Source organism: Prunus avium, chromosome 6 (genome assembly GCF_965620075.1).
Source record: "Prunus avium chromosome 6, drPruAviu1.hap1.1, whole genome shotgun sequence".
NCBI lineage: Eukaryota > Viridiplantae > Streptophyta > Magnoliopsida > Rosales > Rosaceae > Prunus > Prunus avium.
Genome location: NC_142289.1, coordinates 31,836,272 through 31,856,842, shown reverse-complemented (window position 1 = coordinate 31,856,842; position 20,571 = coordinate 31,836,272). Strand labels below are relative to the sequence as shown.

General features: G+C 36.6%; 3 protein-coding genes and 1 pseudogene across 5 annotated transcripts; all 4 read right to left on the bottom strand.

Annotated features, from left to right (window-relative positions):
* Positions 1 to 625: 625 nt before the first annotated feature.
* On the bottom strand, positions 626 to 2,169 carry LOC110770724 (uncharacterized). 2 transcript variants are annotated; one of them, XM_088255719.1, is made up of 3 exons: positions 2,090 to 2,169; positions 1,494 to 1,783; positions 626 to 1,374 (listed from the first exon to the last, which is right to left on the bottom strand). In XM_088255719.1, the coding sequence occupies exons 1-3, from the start codon at positions 2,167 to 2,169 to the stop codon at positions 626 to 628; spliced, it is 1,119 nt and encodes a 372-aa protein (XP_088111845.1). The 2 variants fall into 2 exon arrangements, with proteins under 2 accessions (XP_088111845.1, XP_088111844.1); XM_088255718.1 differs by having other exon boundaries at positions 1,494 to 2,169.
* A 3,809-nt stretch (positions 2,170 to 5,978) lies between these two features.
* LOC110770714 (uncharacterized) lies at positions 5,979 to 9,483 on the bottom strand (annotated as a pseudogene).
* A 2,792-nt stretch (positions 9,484 to 12,275) lies between these two features.
* Positions 12,276 to 13,844, bottom strand: LOC110771384 (uncharacterized). Its single transcript, XM_088253977.1, has 2 exons — positions 13,214 to 13,844; positions 12,276 to 13,027 (listed from the first exon to the last, which is right to left on the bottom strand). Exons 1-2 carry the CDS (start codon positions 13,842 to 13,844, stop codon positions 12,276 to 12,278), a joined length of 1,383 nt encoding a protein of 460 aa, XP_088110103.1.
* Positions 13,845 to 15,435: 1,591 nt separating this feature from the next.
* Positions 15,436 to 19,040, bottom strand: PDX2 (pyridoxine biosynthesis 2). 2 transcript variants are annotated; one of them, XM_021975630.2, is made up of 7 exons: positions 18,836 to 19,040; positions 18,581 to 18,708; positions 18,005 to 18,092; positions 17,799 to 17,872; positions 16,771 to 16,962; positions 15,903 to 16,000; positions 15,436 to 15,824 (listed from the first exon to the last, which is right to left on the bottom strand). In XM_021975630.2, exons 1-7 carry the CDS (start codon positions 18,888 to 18,890, stop codon positions 15,701 to 15,703), a joined length of 759 nt encoding a protein of 252 aa, XP_021831322.1. In that variant the 5' UTR covers positions 18,891 to 19,040; the 3' UTR covers positions 15,436 to 15,700. The 2 variants fall into 2 exon arrangements, with proteins under 2 accessions (XP_021831322.1, XP_021831330.1); XM_021975638.2 differs by having other exon boundaries at positions 16,807 to 16,962; positions 18,836 to 19,038.
* Between the last annotated feature and the right edge of the window lie 1,531 nt (positions 19,041 to 20,571).

Sequence of the window (20,571 nt, the reverse complement as noted above, 5' to 3'; positions counted from 1 at the left end):
ACCTATATGTCTAAGTGAGCAGTATAGTCACCACTTGAAATAGAGCTATAATCAAACCCATCACACCTAGCCCTGAATAAAATGTAGAATATGGGGCGGATATGTGGAAATTTTAGTCTCGAACGACTCAATTACGCATAATAGCAAACGAATGTCCTGTTTGACAACGAAGACCAAAAACAAGAAATGACATATTTTAATCATATAGCATATTAAAAGTAGAGAATTCAACTTAAAATCAATTCTCAATAGGTAATAAAGAGGCCGAAGATATCTTGTCTATTATTTTGTTACACAGACTTCCTTGCGTGGGATTCTATACTCACAAAACCTCAGCTCAAAATGAAAGCTGTGGTTTTGCTCAGCCAATGAGCCATGTTTGGTATGCCAATAACATAATTAATTCTCTGATTTATCAAAATGATAGAAAATATATAATGCACAAAGAAAGGTTAATTAGCAATATGTCCTGGGCAAGCTTAATTTGCAGCCCTTATTCGTATAATTTATTAATTTCATGAATAAAATGCTAAAATGATTAGTCAAAACCAGATACATATAATTGAAACATTTTGTATTTCTGAAATAAATAAATAAAAACCGTGTTTAATTTTCTTGATCATTATCAGAACTGAGCAACTCCTCCACTAGTGATTGCAAACTGATCAGATTGAGTAGCAGTCTGGAACCTGCAAACCTTGCAGAGAGTTGAAAAGAGGGATGGAGTTTGGTACTTGTCCTCTCCACCCATCATGGGCATTGGAACTCCAACCTTGACTGGACTAACATAACCTGGCCTGTATGTCTTTCCCAAAACTCCTTCCACAAGATCAGATAAATTGGAAAATCTGAACTGTGTTTCCAAGTGAGCAAAAGTATCATCAGCTGGAATTTGGTACTTGTGAACCCTATTTTCCTCTTCTCCAATAGGCCTAACCTTTATGTCCATTTCTGCTAGCCCTGCCACTGTGACTCTTACATTATTTGCGTCGTCGGTTCTTTCGATGATGACTTCCCTATCTTCACCGTTGGTCCTCCATTCCGCTTCCCCATCGGTAGGGATGTTAATGTCCTCATCATCCCATCTTACCATGAGAGCATCAACTTTGTCATCCCACTTTGAGACCCTCTTTGCTGCAATGACAAGAGTGTGTGTGTCAAACATGATTGAGAGGGCTTGAACCCATGTGAAATCCCGAGTTCTTCCAACTGGTCGAGTCCCGATGAAGTGTGCATTGATTTGGAGGTTTTCGTCCGAAACAATGGCAAAATTTCCTCCCTTGGCTCCATGGAAGTAGAACATGACACCATCTCCACCAACAAACCTTGGATCATAGCAGAGGGAGCCATATCCATTGCAGTTGGCTTTCCTATCTGCCAAAAGAACAAGGATCTAAGTATTAGAAAAGTTCAAATATATATATGTTGATCTATACAAGTTGTGTATATATAAACATAGATTAATTGAAAACAAAATTTGTGAAATGGCTTACACTTGCAAGTGACTTCACACTTGTTGCTGCAGTTAACGAAACAACCCTTTTGTTTCTTGTTTTTCTTGGGCTTTCTGTGAGGGCATTCTGCTGGACACACAAGGGTCTTGTAATAACAGGCCGTATATGCTTTGCATTGACATTGCTCTTGTCCCGATGGTAGTGGTGACAATACGTCGTAGTTTGTAATATCCTTGCTGTTGACATTGACATTGCCATTTCCATTTCCATTACCGTTGCCACTGCCAGTGTTGCCGTTTCCATTTCCATTCCCGTTGCCACTGCCGGTGTTGCCATTTCCATTTCCATTTCCGTTGCCACTGCCAGTGTTGCCATTCCCATTTCCATTCCCGTTGCCACTGCTGGTGTTTCCATTCCCGTTCCCACTACCATTTCCACTACCGGTGTTACCATTGCCATTTGCATTTCCATTGCCACTGCCGGTGTTGCCATTTCCATTTGTGTTTCCGTTGCCACTGCCGGTGTCGCCATTTCCATTTGCGTTACCATTGCCACTGCCTTTGTTGCCATTTCCATTCGCATTTCCGTTGCCACTCCCCTTGTTTCCATTGCCAGTCGCATTTCCATTGCCTTGACCAAAAACAATGGAGGCTTCCATGGAAATGAGAACTACAAAGAGAGCCACCAATACATATGACACTCTAATTTTCGCCATTTTCTAGCTACTGTATATGTTTATATCCTCTATCCTTCTATTGATTTTCTTGTTTGTGAGCAGGAAGGATAGATAATGGAATGGGAAAGGTTCCAAATGCATATAAATAAGGGATTACAAATTTTATTGGAACTCATCTGTTTTGACCAAATGGTGGCTGACTATATTTTTGTTAGATACGCATTAGAAAACTTCTATAAACAGTAAACCTTTTTAAGAGCCTAAAGCATTGGTGTACTTTTTTGGAATTGAATTGCATTGTGTATATCACATTATCATTTCTTACGGCTGCCTCAAAGTGATTCAACCGATCACAGTTGCAATTTGCATGGAAGATTGATTAAAAGTTGTCCAACAAAAAACTCCACCTTTCCATCCTTCACCTTATTGTCATCTTTATGACCTAGGTGTCGAACCATCTCATAAACATTATTCCACATTCATTTTTGCTCCGTGGATGTGCAAAAACACATATTTTTATTTTTGAATTTGAGGAATAACTCAAAATTTTCTTTTATTAATTCATAAGTAATGTAACTCACATTTATATAAAGATTTGAACTCGTAACCTTCTCTTACAAAGTGGAGCCCAAATAACGGTCACCAAATTATCACCAGCATAACTTAAACCTTACAATTTGAGGATTGACTCAAAACTTAGATAAAGAATCGATGCGTGTGGTACATGAGTTGCCTAAAGTAGACAAAGTTTTGGATCAAAGATAAAAACTCTTGGCGAGCTATTGCCATACAAATGTTTTTTTTTGTCGTTTCTGCAAACTTAAATGTGAAATAACTTAAGACGACTACTATCAAATACCACCTATCCAACCCACTACTCCACGTTCCCCGTCAACAAAGATGCTTCTTAAGCCCTAGAAATGCTTGGTTTGCAATCACATGACAAGATTAATTGATTGGACCTTAACGTAAACATGATTCTGGTGGTAAGCTATTATGTATGATCGCAGAACCTTGACGTAACTTCAAATTTAATTGAACCGCCTTTGTGACGCAACGTGATAATACTAAAGGCAATCAAACAATTAGGCAAAGAGAACCAAAGCCTAGAATTCACCAGAATTGAGAATGGCAAAGTTGGTTTAAATACTACCTCAAGTTCCTAGAAACCCTAGGGATCCAACAAGGAAATAAAAGGAAAATAATAAATTTCCAAAAATTAGCTCAAAAACTAAAATGTTGTTTTGGGCTACTAAACAACGTCAAATATGCCTAAAAAAGCATATACATTATGGCAAAACATTGAGTTTGACTCGTGACGCCGTTATCTTCGAAATGATAAGTCATGGGCCTGATTCCGAGCTTGGGGCCTAAACCTGCAGCTTTCCATTTTTCCCTTGTGCGCGTGACGCTCCAGCTCCTCTTCAAGTGCTTCCGTCATCTATTCTACATCACTTTGGTTAAGATTAAGTAACTTAAATTAGCGAGTCTTATTTACAAAAAATAAAAGTTAAAAAAATTGAATTAATTTTAGAATTCACTCTTTTTAGAATCTCATAACAAAATAAGGTATACAAAAAAAATAAATCCTTTGTTTAAGTTTACAAAGGAAATGCCAAATATGTAGGTAAGATTTTAATATGAACAAGGTGGAGAATGAGATCTCCCTAGGTTCCCTACATACCTTGCATCATAAAAATGTTGCTTGCTAAATGAGTCCTGAGAAAGTCTTGGAAGGTGTCTAAAGTATGATAGGTTAGCTAGGAAGAATATTATGGGCGGGGCTTGTGTAATCCATGGAGGGAGTCGTGATGTACTAGTGCTTTATCCCACAGTGGATTGTTTGTGATGTATTAAGTTATGTGATTTTTCCCTTTCGAGTTTTCAACATAAAAAAATTTTGTGGTGATATTGTTACTCTTTGATAAGTCCATAAATTTACACATTTATGTACTCTTTATACTTAGTCTTTGTAGGAGAATTGGGTTTTAAAAGGACTTATTACTTTATTTTCTCAACTTTCATCTTTCCGACGTAGTTAATTGATTTTCAACAAAAATACGACTTTTTGGTGGAGTTTTTGTACAAGACCAGTTGGAGATGAAAGCTAAGATCTTGAAGATGATTGTGGAATTTTTCTACAATTTTCGAAGCAGCCAATGAGAGCAGTCTTTGAAGTTAAGTCAGCATAAGGTGCAATCCTGTCAAAACTGTGCTACTGTGGAAGAATGATTATTTGAAGACTTTCTTGATTTTTCCTCAAGGCGTGCGATATATGGCTGGAAATACAAGACAAAGATCTACAATTTAAATCTTTTTCCTGAATTATCCTGATGGAGGAATTACACCAGACGTGCATACAAAGAAACTTATTTGCTTTCCCAGTCAAAGAAGGATTTTGAGTCAAGACTTTCCTAGTTTTATGTCTTTACCTATTCTTTAGGGATTGGGACGTCCTAGGTTATTTTTAGAGAACTTGTAAGACCTTAGGACGTGATATAAGGAGGTGGAAAATTTCAGAGAAAGGGGTTACGCTTTGAGGAGAAGAAAATCAACCCTAAAGTGCAATATATCTTCAGTTTTGTGGGTTCTATTCTATTTCCATGTCTTTTCTTTTGATGTTACTCATAACTATGTGTAACTAAACACTTTCTTGCTAGGGTGTGATGATACCCTAATATGATTATCTAGTTTTCTTATTCTAATTTCTCTTTCGTGGCTCTATTGAATTGGATTTTTAATAACAGTTTTATCTTTGATTGATTGCTTGGATGCTTAGCTACCATCTAGGTTTTTCATTGAGTTATTCAATGCAAACTTGCGTAAATACCATATGGAGTTTGAGACCAGCTTCTCGTGATTAAAAATTGTGATTTTCTTAGGGTAATATCATATTCCTAGGGAGTTGCATGGCTTATACTAGATTCCATTAGACTTAATGAATTCTTGCATGATCATATTTGACTAAATACCATAGTCGAATTGCATGTTAGGGTATGTGAGTTAGCCTAAGTACCATAGATAATTCACACTAAAGGGAATCAGAGCCGGCCTTGGGCAAGGGCCACCAGGGCTACAGCCCGGGGCCCACAGCTGAAGGGGGCCCAAATCTTTTTTTTAAACCTATGTATATATGTGTAAAAAAAATAAAATAAAATAATAAAAAAACAAAAGAAGTTACCGATTGTACTTCTCAATGAAAAGGGAAGTCAATCAATCACAATCAGTCTCTATATACTCAATCTCAAGAAACGTAATGAGTAAGAAAGTCCTTATTAATTGTACAATATAATATAAAATAAATAAACAAATTATGGAATAAATCAAAACATACTTTTTTAGCCACAAAAAGAAGAAGGAAAAACCCTCAACCTTCTCAGTTCATAACCCAACGAAAGCAATTTTTTTTGGGTGATTCTCCTTTTCTTTGAACTGAAGCAATTTATTTATTTTTGGTGATTCTCCTCTTCTCCAACATAGAGTTGGAAAATAAATCATCCACAAGCTAGACTAGTGCCTTTTTTTGAAGGTAATTTTATATATATATATATAGATACATATAGAATGTAGATGTATAAATTTTGTAAATTGTAATACATATCTTTGTTAACTTTTTCTTATTTATTATTTGATTCAACAGAAAACTTGGCTGGGATTCTTGTTCTTTGTACTTGGAAGTTTCAAGTGGAAGAAAATAAGCTCAAAATCCAGGTTTTATTGCTCTTTGTTAATTAGTTTTATTGTTTTTTATTGTGTTGTGTTTATTATAAAAATTAAAAAATATTTCCTAAGAAACAACTTTCTGGAAATCTCAAGAGACAAAGAAAGAAAGAAGAAGAAGAAATTGCTCAAAGTTTAAGAGGATCTTTGAATAAATATTTTGTTAAACAAACCAATGCTTCACTTGAAAATTTAGATGAAGATTTACCAAATGAATATGAACAAATGAAAAAAGAAGAAGAAATTGCTCAAAGTTTAAAGGGGCACAGTTGAGAAAATTTGCCCTGGGCCTTAGAAAACCCAGGACCGGCTCTGAAGGGAATTAGTCAACAATATAATTTGAGTAACACAAAGGAAGGGAATAAGAGATTAGAGAAGAGTATTAGGAGTGGATTCATTGTCCTAGTGCCGTCATATCTTGCTGAAAATTAGTTCTATTGTCCTTTGTTTGTGTGTTTAATTAGTTGTTTTCTTATTTGCCTTCAAATCAATTATTCAAAAATCCCGTTTGTGTTTATTTGCGTAAGTTATGTGTTTAAATTTCATTTTAATTTGTCTAAGTGTTTGTTAAGTTAAATTAGGATTAATTACTTCGAAGTTAAGAAATCAGTCCTTGTGGGAATGACCTCGTGCTTGCCTTGCTAAATTACGATTGACCTTGTGCACTTACAAGTATAATTTGTGTTTAGATTAACCTTTGTTTTGCAGGTATCTAAAACTCACAACACTCTTGTTTGGTTTGTCGAGTTGAACTTCTTTACTCACAAGTGAAATTTTACATAAAGCTATTCAAACCCCGCAACTTTCTAGGACCACAAAATCTCAAGCCAGCAAAGCTACTTTGTCTACAATTTATGTTACCTTTCACTCGTTTCGTTTTCCTTTACTCTACAAACAAAAAAGTCAAAAGTTTTTCTTACAAACCATAATATAATTAAAGAGTTATTTCAAGTACAACGAAATGATACACGATGAAATTCTTCAGGTTACCCGATGTTCCGACCAACCCCCCCCCCCCCCCCCCCCCCCTCCTCCCTCCCAAAAAAACAGAAGAATAAAATGAGAAAAATCATTAAGAAAATAAATGAACCAATAAGCGAGAGCTTCTCCCTCAAAATTCTAGAGAAGCTACTTGGATTTGGGGCAGTTGGCTTGCCAAGACCTCACGGTTTCGTATTGGAACCAGATTATATGGAGGCGCTGGCTTCTGGGGATTTGCGGCAAAGTCGTGCTTGGCCAGTGACCTAGGAGGTGATTCATGCTTAAGCACAAGCTTGTGGGTCAAAAAGGTTAGCTCATGTGCTTCTCCTTTGCCCTCTCCCCTTCAGTTTCTGCTGTGAATATTGTTTGAGTTGGTTTCATAGTGCAAGAGTGTTTTTGGTTTTTACGTTTTATTTAATAGCTTTTGTTGCATATATTCAAACTTGCAACATGGAAGATGCATGAGTGGCCTCCCAATTGCTTTTTGTTGCCTTCCATCACTTTCTTGGGAAATGTTATCTTACCGTACTCTCAATTTGAACTCTTATTAGGTGAACTCTTGATAAGGGCAATTATAGTGAGCAAAAATAGTCAAAATTTGGACAATCGAAAGAATTTTAGCTTTTTTCTTCTTCTTACTTTTAGAATTTTATTTTTAACCACTCGAGGTCCCCTTAAATATATTTCTAAGTCATGAAGAAAACAAAAAGAGGTTAAAAGGGTTTAATGTGTTAAAAGAATGACTAGCATTTGTGGCCTGTGTTGTTCAGAAATTGTTTATGTCCCAAATAAAGATGTGACAGTCCATCTTTAAATTAGTACAAGTGATGGTCTAAATTACATGGAATAGGGTTTCTCACACACACATTACCACGGTGTCATAGGAAGTCGAACTTAAGACCACTAGTCTACAAGTCTAGCTAGACCCCATTGGCTGATGATGGTCCGTCCTTAGCCATGTCTGGGCAAGATTAATTAGCAGCCTCATTTGTTATTCATTAATTCAACATATACAGTGATTAATTAGTTACCCAAAACCAGATACATAATTAAAACACTTTATTATTGCAAACAATTTATATAAAAAAAGAAGTTTGTTCATGATCGTGTGAATTGATCAGTATTGATCACCTAGTCCTCCATTTGTAATTGCAAGCCCTGCAGATTGAGTGGTAGTCTGGAACCTGCAAACCTTGCAGAGAGGTGAGAAGAGTGATGGAGTTTTGTACTTGTCCTCCCCACCCATTAATGGCATTGGAACTCCTCTCTTCACCGGACTAACATAGCCTGGCCTGTAAGTCTTTCCCAAAACTCCTTCCACAAGAGCAGACAAATTGGAGAATGAGAATTGTGTCTCTAAGTGAGCAAAAGTATCATCACCTGGTATATGGTAGTTATGAACTCTGTCTTCTTTTTCTCCAATAGGCCTAACCCTAATGGCTATGTCCACGATCCCGGTCACTATAACTCTTACATAGTTAGTGTCATCGGTTCTTTCGACTATCACCTCTCTATCTTCGTCCCTAGTCCTCCATTCAGCCTCTCCATTAGCTGGGATGTTAATGGCTTCACCATCCCACTTTACCATGAGAGCATCAACTTTGTCATCCCATTTTGAGACCCTCTTTGCTGCAATGACAAGGGTGTGAGTATCAAACATCACTGAGATGGCCTGAATCCATGTGAAGTCACGAGTCCTTCCTTGTGGTAGAGTTCCGATGAAGTGTGCATTGATTTGGAAATTATCGTCTGAGACAATGGCAAAGTTTCCTCCCTTGGCTCCATGGAAGTAGAACATGACACCATCACCTCCAATAAACCTAGGGTCGTAGCAGATAGAGCCATACCCGTCACAGTTGTTTCTTCTAACTGCAAAAAGGTTAGCACAATCGAGTTCATTAATAAAGAGTTTTATTTGTAGCACATTTACTGACAAATTACTCGTCACTTCTTTATTAAAGGGAATTAGCAACACATGATCAATAATGTAACCCCAATAGTTTTATTGTGAGTCAAATCATTGCAGAAACCATGCGTATACTATATCTATCATTCTTGAGACAGCAAATTAAAGTGACTAAGTAAGGAGGCTTACCCTTGCAAGTGACTTCACAGCTGCTACCGCAATTAACAAAGCAACCCTTTTCTTTCTTGTTGTTTTTGGGCTTTCTTTGAGGGCATTCTGGTGGGCATACGAGGGTCTTGTAGAAACAAGCCCCTAGTGCTTTGCACTGACATCGCTCCTGTCCGGATTCTAGTGATGGCAATACGTCGTAGTTTGTACTATCACTAACTCCATTGCCGCTATTGCCATTTCTGTTGCCGCTGCCATTACCATTTCCGTTGCCGTTTCCATTCCCGTTGCCATTTCCATTGCCACTACCATCAGTGTTGCCATTACCATTCCCGTTACCATTACCTTTGCCACTGCCGGTGTTGCCATTTCCATTCCCATTGCCGTTTCCATTCCCACTGCCGGTATTGCCATTACCATTCCCATTTCCATTCCCATTTCCATTGCCACTGCCACCGTTCCCATTGCCATTGCCATTCCCATTTCCCACTGCCTTGGCCCGAGACAAAGGTGGCTTCCATGGCAACGAGCACCACAAAGAGAGCCACCAATATATGTGAAACTCTTATTTTAGCCATTTCTAGCTACAGTCTGTTTATCTTCTCCTTCTGTTGATGGACTAATAATTGGCTCTGAAAGGGAAGGAGATAGATGTGAAGTCCAAGGACGTTCGACGGGGTACATATAAGGGAGCATTCAGGATCACCAGGCGTTGGGCGGCTATTATTTTATAGCTTTATTTGGAGACTTCATTGGTTTTTACCAAATGGATAGATAGATAACCGTACACATCCTCCTTTTTAAGCACCTGAAGCTTTGGTATTTAGCTTGAGTTTGTAGTGACGACTTGGCACGACTTTTTAGGATTGTAGTAACCCTCAAATCATGCAGGCTTCAAATTTTAGTGGTGTGCTATTTTGCATAGCACATCATCATATCTTACGGCTGCCTCAAAGTGCTTCAACCGAATATTGCAATTTGCATGCATACATGCATGAAAGATCCATTAAAACTTATCAAACGCCAAACACCAATTAATCCATATCCTTCACCTTATGACCTAAATATATTCCACATTTACCTTGACATTTGTAGGAAGAATTTTTATTCGTCTGCCGGATTCTCTGCATACTCTCGTAGTATATTATGCGTATGGTGCTTCAATTCTTGTGAGAGTCTAACGCAGTATGACAAGCTTACCATTGCCAAGGCAGTTTCATTTTGAAGAATAAGGGTTTTTTTCTTCCTTTGTGAATTTGGAGGGTGGTCCCTTGTGGTATTTTTGGGTAAAAATTCAAAATCTCGCATGAACAACATACCGATTCAAATGTTAAAATTATGAAATTCAATCATAGTATATACACATATACAATGTATATACCAATATTTGTTATAGAAAAATCCGTATATATATTTTACAGGTATAATACTTCACCGCTACAAAATCTGCAGTAGTTAAATTTATTATACCCAACTAGTAAAATACTCAAAGCTAGTCCTACGCAAACTGGTTTTTTCATGGTAAGGAAAGGGTTTTTACGACACAAAACTACATAAGAAGACAGTGGCGTAGCTTAATGACATTCAGTCAACTGGTCAAAGGACTTAAGCTCAAAAAGGGAGAAAATTGACCCAGTTTTGCAATCACACAATAGAATAATCTTAGCTAGGAAATTTATATAATTATCTATTTTTGTACAAGTAATTTAAATGTGAAATCACTACTTAAGAACAAGACTCTGCCAGGAAATGCTTATTTTGCACTCATATATGCTACTAATTTATTTGATTGGTGCGTATCATATGGACCTTAACGTAGAATAATATTGTACTACTATTTTACTATGTATAGATAATGTAAGATTGGCAGAACCTAAACGACGTCACCTGAAATCTAGTTGGGTTGCCTTTAATTTGAGATTAAACTAGTGAGCCTTCACCTGAATTAACTGAGAATATAGATAGATAGAGGCATGCATGATGTATACGTCTCTTCTCACAAGAAAAATATATACAAGCTACTTTAAGTCGTCATTAATCATCAATTTGATAATTGAGCAAAAGGTACCCGCCATTGAAGATACGAGTTTCACTTGTGTATAAAAATTATGGAAAGGAAAACACATATGAAGTGAAAGCAAACCACTTGTGGCTCGAGCATGTGGGCCATACAATAAGTAATTTGAGTATAGTGTCCGGGGCGGGGCTTTGACCCTAATGGGTCGAGTGTGAAACACATAAATCGAGTATGGGGACAAGTTTAGGAAAATTTTCAAGTATGGTGTTCAGGGTGGGGCGGGGCAGAAATGGTATTCTAATCCCCAATCAGAACTCACCCTGTTCAGAATGTATATATTATTTATTTATTTTTCATATATGAATATATTGTGTAGTGACCTCTAGTTGTGTCCCACGACTCCTACCAAATTTTATAATCCTCATATTTTATATCATATATTTAATTAAATAATACATAAAATATTATAATCCTCATATTGTATAATATAAAAATATTTTGCTATATTCTTGGATGTTGAAATTAGTAAACATCCATTGCTATTGCTAATTTGCTATATTCTTGGGGTTTCCGCTTATGTTTAATTATGGTTGAATATGGTAAGTATGGTGTACTTATTAAAATTATATTTGTTTCAAAATTTCATATATCGTTTTTGGTCATTTTATATTAGGGTAAATTAGAAATTCAATAAATAATTTGGTACTCAATTTTAGGATTCGTTTAACTGCACCCTAATTTATATCCATCACTAATAAAATAAAGATGATAAGAGAAAATTTACATTAATTAGAGACTGTAATTATGATCCCTTTCTATTTGAACGGTAATAAAGTCCCTCAGTTAATGTGTTATGATTACATGAAATGTTTTAACGTTTTAATGTAATTTAAAGGTGGATGGCATCAATTGTAAAATAGTTGAAAGTACTACGACAAATGTTAATATATTTTAAATGTTTTAGTTAGAAGTTAAAAATGAGTGGGTTTATATTTGGAATATATGAGTTACATGGGCCTTTCTCTTAACATAACTTGATTTTTACATGAGTTTACTTCAAGTTCTTGTTCATGTTTCCAATATTTTTAATTGAATGATAATTTTTTTTTTTCCTTAGGCTTACTATCGAAGTAGTTCATCCACTGAAGATAGCCTAGAATTTCATTAGAAGTGCACCACATAATAAACCTCTTTTATTTGAACAGCCAACTGACCACGGCTACCGCATCAAGAAAAACATCACTTAAGTAATACAGAATATTTTAGTTATCTAAAATCAGATGATACACTTTATTATTGAACTTTAACAACTAAGAAATGGTGTCTATTTCCCGTGATGACCATATGAATTTATCAGTATTGATCACCAAGTCCTTCACTTGTAATTGCAAGCCCTGCAGATTGAGTAGTAGTTTGGAACCTGCACACCTTGCAGAGAGGTGAAAAGAGTGATGGAGTTTTATACTTGTCTTCCCCACCCATCAATGGCATTGGAACTCCTCTCTTCACTGGACTAACATAGCCTGGCCTGTAAGTCTTTCCCAAAACTCCTTCAACAAGAGGAGACAAATTGGAGAATGAGAATTGTGTCTCCAAGTGAGCAAAAGTATCATCACCTGGTATATGGTAGTGATGAACTCTGTCTTCTTTTTCTCCAATAGGCCTAACCCTAATGGCTATGTCCACGATCCCGGTCACTATAACTCTTACATAGTTAGTGTCATCGGTTCTTTCGACTATCACCTCTCTGTCTTCGTCACTAGTCCTCCATTCGGCTTCTCCATTAGTTGGGATGCTAATGGTCTCACCATCCCACTTTACCATGAGAGCATCAACTTTGTCATCCCACTTCGAGACCCTCTTTGCTGCAATGACAAGGGCCTGAGTATCAAACATCACTGAGATGGCCTGAATCCATGTGAAATCCCGAGTCCTTCCTTGTGGTCGAGTCCCGATGAAGTGTGCATTGATTTGGAGGTTATCGTCTGAGACAATGGCAAAGTTTCCTCCCTTGGCTCCATGGAAGTAGAACATGACACCATCACCACCAATAAACCTAGGGTCGTAGCAGATAGAGCCATAGCCGTCACAGTTGTTTCTTCTAACTGTGAAAAAGGTTAGCACAATCGAGTTTATTAATAAAGAGTGTTATTTGTAGCACATCTACTAACTACATGTGTATCACTTCCTTACTAAATGTGGTGAGTAAATGTAGTCTCAGTAGTTTTATTGTGCAAGTATTGCCAGATTTGAGAGATCAAATTAAAGTAACTAAGGTAGGAGAGGCTTACCCTTGCAAGTGACTTCACAGCTGCTACCGCAGTTAACGAAGCAACCCTTTTCTTTCTTGTTGTTTTTGGGCTTTCTCTGAGGGCATTCTGGTGGACATACAAGGGTCTTGTAGAAACAGGCCCCTAGTGCTTTGCACTGGCATCGCTCCTGTCCAGATTCTAGTGGTGGCAATACGTCGTAGTTTGTACTGTCATTGACTCCATTGCCACCATTGCCATTCCCGTTGCCGTTGCCATTGCCATTTCCGTTGCCATTGCCTCCATTGCCATTGCCGTTGCCATTGCCATTGCCATTACCGTTGCCATTTCCACTATTTCCGTTTCCATTACCATTCCCATTGCCGTTTCCATTCCCGTTGCCATTACCATTCCCGTTGCCATTGCCACTCCCGGAGTTGCCATTGCCATTACCATTGCCATTTCCGTTGCCGCTGCCAGTGTTGCCATTTCCATTGCCGTTTCCGTTGCCACTGCCAGTGTTGCCATTACCATTCCCATTTCCGTTGCCACTGCCAGTGTTGCCATTGCCATTGCCATTTCCATTGCCTTGGCCGTGAACAGATGTGGCTTCCATAGCAATGAGCACTAAAAAGAGAGCCATTAATATATAAGACGCTTTTAATTTTGCCATTTCTAGCTACTGTGTATGTTGATCTACTCCTTCTAGTGATTTACTAGTACTTTGAGCACTTGAAGGATAGATGGGAAGGGCAGGGTTCAAAATGATATTTATAGGGGAGTATTAAGGAGAAACTAGGCATTTTATAATTTGATTTGGGTGCCATTTGTTTTGACCAAATTATTTCTAACTATATTTTGGTTAGATACCCATGCAAAACATCCTTTTAACATCCTGAAGCATTGGCATTGGCTTGAGTTTGCAGTGAAGACTTGGCACGACTTTTCAGAGTTGTATTTTGCATAGCACATCATCATTTCTTACGGCTGGCTCAAAGTGATGCAAAGCAAAATTGCAATTTTGCGTGAAATCATCAATTAAAAGTTGTCTAACCCCAATTAATTAACATTAATATTAACATTTGGACGATGATTTCAACTCTAATCTTTGTCATAGTCCGACGCAGTATGGCAAGCTCATAGAAGCATTTCTGCCGTTCAATCGGATATGGTCACGGATTTTTTGTGCCCCTGTATTTTGCATTGGCGAAAAATAATGAGAGGAACTTTGATTTATCTGATTCCTTATTTTTCACAAACTCAAATGCCCTAGAAATGCTTATTTTGCAATCATAAAATTTTCTAAACTAATATATTGGACCTTGATGTAAAATGGTTTTGTAGGAAGCACGATTCTGCGATGAATAGGTTATATATAATTGGCAGAAGCTGAAAAACGTCACCTAAAATCTAGTTCAGCTGCCTCTAATATAGCTACGCATGCAAGATACGTATCAGAGGAAAGAAAAGATGCACGCATGAAGATAGCATTGATTGACTAACTTGATAAGCAAAGGGTCATATCCGCCATTGAAGATACCAGCTCAACTTGTATATCAAAAATAGAAAATGGCGGATGAAGCCATTGGCAATATGATGTATTTTGTTGTTGTGAAGTTATTCTAAACTCAAACACGACTTGTCAACTTATCGTGTCTAGAAATATAAACTCAAATTCATTCACAAATTTGACGTCATGTGTCATGTCATGTTGTATGATGTTATGTTTTACCCTTTGTTAGATAAGATACTAAGTTCAAATCTCATTGACGTATCACACACGTGTTAAACATGTTTCGCAAGTGATGCGTATTTTTTTGTCAACACAGTTGAGGGTAAGACTGGCCCATATCCCAAGTGCTGGGTTTCACTTGCACTCTTCTTATCCTTGTGATGTAGAACAAGTAATGAGAACTTATAAATTAGGAAGGATTTTAGACGAGGAGGAATTAGGGATCACGAGAAAAAGATCAGAAGAAGAAAACTAAGGATTGGGAACAGAATTATTAAGTTAGAAGAGCATGCCCTGACTGGCCTGGTTGCAGGGCGCGGCCCAATGCACCCCTTGTTCCTATCTCTCTCTTCACGCGATGTGTCAAGTGTCGTGCTGGTACCTTTTACACATCTATCCAAAGCATTGATCTCATTTCTACTTCATTGAAACTGTAAAACATCATATATGAAGTACTCCCAATTTTGTTGTACTAGCAAGCATTCGCAATTAAGCACACTTGAGAAATGCAAAATGGTAATTCACATCTGACTAGAGAAACAAAATATTGTCAGCATTTATTTCAAGAATTAAAAAGAAACTTTCTATTCAACTTTATAATTTATATACACTGTCTGAAACGCAGAACTGGTTATCTGCCTTAAAACTAAACCAATTACCAGAAAGAATACTTGTTGACGATCAAAAACCTTTAACAGATGTCATACATGAACATCAGTAAAGGAAAAAACCGACTGATAAAAGTAATAATTTCAAAAATGCAGGAAATACGCCTTATCTCAGTTATCTCACTGGCACTATTGAAATATAGGGAGGTCAATCTTTGGTTGTTGGTCAAGATTCAGATCTGCTCCAACAGCAACAATGCTACTGGAGGCCTCTTCTCCAGTTTCAGTTGCCATCTTCAAGAAGTAACTATGCCTGCGCAAACAAATATTTAGAACCTCGTGTCAAATTTAGAAGAAATTAGATCCGCCCCAACAGAATATATGTAATTACCATCGAGTGTCCGCTGTCAGTTCAGGATGGAAGGCAGTCGCCAACAGATTCCTTTGTCTAACTGCTACAATCACTTTCTTCTCAGACCCAGTATTCTCCTGAAATATACAAAGCTAATAAGAAAAAAGCAACAAAAGAAGGCGAAACATAATTAATATATTCCAGTGGTACATCGCCATCACCACTGGTAAATCATAGTCGATGAATGGTACTATAGTTTTTCATTGCAATAAACTGCATATTTGCACCCCAGAACAGAAGCAGTGCTACTGACAATAGATTTCAGTCCAAAATCTAATTATCTAAAATATAAGTTGTCTTATAAACACGACGCAACCGGGTTTGTGAGTGGTTGTTTTTTAAGAGCCCAAAAACTAAGCTAGATGACATTTCTACAAGATCAGATGCCAGGTAACTAATTGCAGATGAGCATTGCTAAAATAGTCCCATCCTCATGAACATATCAAAGTATCAGTCTGATTGTATTCAACAGCTTTTAATCATAGGCATAAATTTAAGACCAGACCACAAGAAATTGACTGCTTCTCATATATCAAATTGTACTTTTGACCATCATTTGCTTCACTATCATAAACGTCCAAACTAATTACCTTTTTAAACGAATTACGTTCTAATATTATCTACCCTATCCACAAAAATAGAATTGCCAAATCCACTGAGTGAAGCTGGTTGAATTTACCCATCTCTTACATAATTCGATGATTTATGGTTTGCAAGGAAATATGGTCTTTGAAGAAGCAAATAAAGCTGCCGATCTAAAAGAAACCAACAAATCCTTGACTACAGGCTGATTATATAGCATTATAGCCCGTAAAAATTTCTACAGACAGAAGAAAGAACCACAAACCTCTTGTGCTTCAACAGCATAATTTGAATCCAATACCTCATTAGATGGGACAAGATAATCAGCCAGCACTTGAACTTCTGGTCCTACGTCAAGAATAGCAGGAGCGCGGATGAAAACTCCACGAAATACTTCAGGACCACCTTCCTTAGAGGCAAGCTCTGGTACTGCAATTTCTGCCTCAAAGCTTCGAATCTGTAATTTATTTTAGAAAAACAAGATTAATAACAGACAGACAACTCAAGAACCCCAACATTGAATATCAACATCAAAAAAACTGACGTATTACAATTTACAACAGATAGTTCCCTAATAATCCACAGTTCCTCACAGCCCTATTTTTCTTTTTTATTCCGTTCTTTAACATTAAAACCTGAGTTATAATCATGGAGGGTCAAATTCGTATTCCATTAGCTCCATGATCTTTTTCCTGATAATTAACCCTCTGAAGTACAAATTACAGCTTACACAAATTTATAAAGTTTTTATACAAATTTTTTTTCCTTTCTTTTTTAAATGTTTCTATGCTAATAACAAGCACTTTACTTGTTAGATTAAAAAAAAAAAGGTGATGTTTTTCTTTACATAAGAAATAGTGATGTGGTTTATGAAATTTTATTTTAGACAGTTTATATTGCATCATAATCTAATAAAGCTTTCAATTAACAGGTCCAATGGAATTCGCTAATTATAGTGTGGAAAACTTTCAAGAACATGAATGTGACATTAGAAATCTAGAATGACAACATCCACCATTCCAATAAACTAAGTACAGAAATATATGGTAGACAGATGACGCTTCAGGTAACAGAAATGAACTGCAAACACAATCAAACCATTCAAACTTCATACTATGTGCCCTGTACAGCTCTTCCTTTATGAACATTCCAAATTCAAGAACTGTAAGACAATTTACCATGTTAAATACTGACACACTTACCAATGCAACGGGTGTCTCCTTTTTTTTCTGCTTATGGCTTATCTATTTGATAAGCCTGTTTAAGTTGAGAATACAGAAGTCAGTGCATTACCTGACTGCCAAAGAAGTTCCTGTGGACAGTGCAATCTAGGCCTCCAATAAGTTCCTGGCCTCCTATTTTCTGTCCTGAAAACACATGCCACTCAACTCAATACTAAAAATAAATAAAAAATTGCTGCTTTTAATTCTATTGATGAAGAAAAATGAAATACCAATAACTTAAGGATTCATAAAAGAAAAGAAAGAAAGAAAATGAACCTGTAGCTTTGTTTGCTAAGAAGATAAGCCCTGCACAGGTTCCCCAAACAGGCTTCCCCATTTTGACAAACTCACGCAAAGCAGGAAACTGTCAATAAACTAAATACGTCACAATCAAATATGACATTGAAGAAAATGCCAGAATTCCTAAATTTGGCAAGTAAAAATACATTAGAGTATATAAACAAGTAGACCATGTACAAAAAATTTGCAAAATTCCTTTTTTCAGAAATAGAAAATAAAAATTGGTGGGTACATTTAGCCAAGTTCATTGCTTGTTAATCAAATTCAAAAAAGGCTATAGTATATTTCTTTGTTTTCCTTTCGTTTGCTTTTTTTAGTACAAAAAGGCAAGCCAAAATTGTTCAAACATGGTTTATAGTAAAGACCATCTTTTCTCTAATCCTCATTTAACCGAATCTCCCAACAAAAATATAAAAATTACACCACTTAAAAACTAAACTATACCATTTTTTCTGAAGTTCTATAGAAGTCATTTTCATATTAAACCAACAAGAAACAAAGCACTAATAAATCAACAAAAGCGCAGAGAGAGAGAGAGGGAGAGAAAGAGACCAGATTGTGGTACTCAGCGAGCTTAGCCATGGTGGTGCTCTCTCCTCCAGGGATAATAAGGGAAGCCACGGTTTCAAGCTGCTCTGGTTTCCTTATCTCCACGCCTTTCACCTCAAGCCTTCTCAGCGCTACAACACACAACCACAGACACAAAATTCCAGTTAACATTTGCAACAATATTGAAATACATATCCCACAAGAGAGAGAGAGAGAGAGAGAGAGAGAGAGAGAGAGAGAGAGAGGAAAAGGGGTTGCCTGCTATGTGTTCGTTGAAAGACCCCTGTAAAGCAAGCACGCCGACGAGGGCCATAGTGTGCTCAAAGCCTCACAGGCTACCTGCGGCCAACGATAGAACAGAGCGCTTTTTAGTCTGGGAGACGGAAGAGGGAGAGAGTCGTAAATCGATTGAACACACTGCGCGGCTGCGCCTCTCGTTTCCTCATAGGCTCCACTTTTTGCCATTTTTAATATTTTTTTTATTATTATATTAGTAATATAAAATAGTGAATCAGGATGATCTGATTGAGATTCTACGGATCCAAAATTCCAAACATTAAAAGAAGAAAAAACAGAAAACAAAAAAAACACAAATTTGTTGTTAGAAGGTTTTTAGGTGTTGTAGACTTGTAGTCAACTCAATTTTCGTTAGCACTGGTCCTGACATCAGATATGTTACATAATTTGTTAAATTTTAGGTTAAATTTGACACAAAATCTAATGTCATAAGAGCATCCACAGTGGGAGGTGTATTTTTGGAGGTGTAAAACCACTTTTACATCCCCTTTATACCTCCAGGGGGTGTAAATACGTTTTTTGTTCCAATGAAAAACTATATAAATCCAAAGATGCATATTCGATTTGTTTGTGATAATTCATTTTTGTGTTTTTTTAATTTTTGCGTTTTAACTTTTTAAAATTAATTTTGTGCGCGTTAGATTTATTTTATTTTTCCAAATAAATGGACCTTAAAAAATTCAAATTTGGAGAACATATGATTTTACCTACAAACTAACATAAAAACATCTATGTAGAAATTTATAATTTATTTTAAACATTTTAAGGTATTTTTTCTAATATTTCAGACCATTGGAAGTGCAATGCAAATTGCATGAAATCTGGGCCTTTCATTTTGAATTCCAATCCTTCTATTTCCCTTTTTCTCTTGTGGATCCCGCCTGCAAATGATGTTAAAAAAGATGTACATGTGCATCTAATTTTGCATCTCCATGATTGTGATGTATTTTTACAACCATTTACATCTTTCTATTAGAGATGATTCCGGTGACAAAGTGTGTATATTTAGCATACACTTGGCTTTACAACACCCCCCCCCCCCCCCCCCCAATCGGAGATGCTCTAATCAACGGTGCTAAAAGAAGTGTAACACACATTTTGTAAATTCAATGACCAGAATGTGCAGTTGTTGGCACTTGATCTGGAGGATATGGATAGTGCAAATGTTTTTTTTTTCTTTTTTCTTTTTTGTAATGGTTGGATGTCATGGTACTCTTTTTTTGTAATGGTTGGATTTTTTTTTCTTCTCAATTATGTATTAAAAAAAAAAATTCAAATTATAGGAGGAAGTGAATCTTGTGGCACAATATTTTCCTTTTCATAACATGGGTCAAATTGGCACAATTTCATATTTATAGAATACCTAACTGGCAAAAATGGTATTTTCCAATGCATAATTGATAACCCTCGCATCCTTTTGAATATTGAGTGATGTTATTTCCACTTCCATTAAATTAAGAAAAAATGGAACCATCGTATTTCCACCCACTATTATTTCTAAAATACCCTAAATATATCAATTAAACCAATTTACTCATAAACACTATTCTCATTCTCCCACCCCTCAAATCTTGAGGTTGAGTAATATTGCGCATATTGCGAAAGTATGATGAAAGATGTGATATGAGCTACTTGGTTCTTGGCATGTTCTCTCCATTGACATATAACAATTCTAAAAGACTTCAAAAGTTATCTCC

Excerpts from the sequence above, each read along its gene's own strand:
- PDX2 (XM_021975630.2), bottom strand. The coding sequence starts at position 18,890 with ATGGCCCTCGTCGGCGTGCTTGCTTTACAGGGGTCTTTCAACGAACAC. Across the intron at positions 18,093-18,580 it reads TCGCTGAGTACCACAATCTG|TTTCCTGCTTTGCGTGAGTT; the intron begins GTCTCTTTCTCT and ends GTTTATTGACAG. Across the intron at positions 16,963-17,798 it reads GGAACTTCTTTGGCAGTCAG|ATTCGAAGCTTTGAGGCAGA; the intron begins GTAATGCACTGA and ends AATAAATTACAG.
- LOC110770724 (XM_088255718.1), bottom strand. The coding sequence starts at position 2,169 with ATGGCGAAAATTAGAGTGTCATATGTATTGGTGGCTCTCTTTGTAGTT. Across the intron at positions 1,375-1,493 it reads GTGTGAAGTCACTTGCAAGT|ATAGGAAAGCCAACTGCAAT; the intron begins GTAAGCCATTTC and ends TTCTTTTGGCAG.
- LOC110771384 (XM_088253977.1), bottom strand. The coding sequence starts at position 13,844 with ATGGCAAAATTAAAAGCGTCTTATATATTAATGGCTCTCTTTTTAGTG. Across the intron at positions 13,028-13,213 it reads CTGTGAAGTCACTTGCAAGG|TTAGAAGAAACAACTGTGAC; the intron begins GTAAGCCTCTCC and ends CCTTTTTCACAG.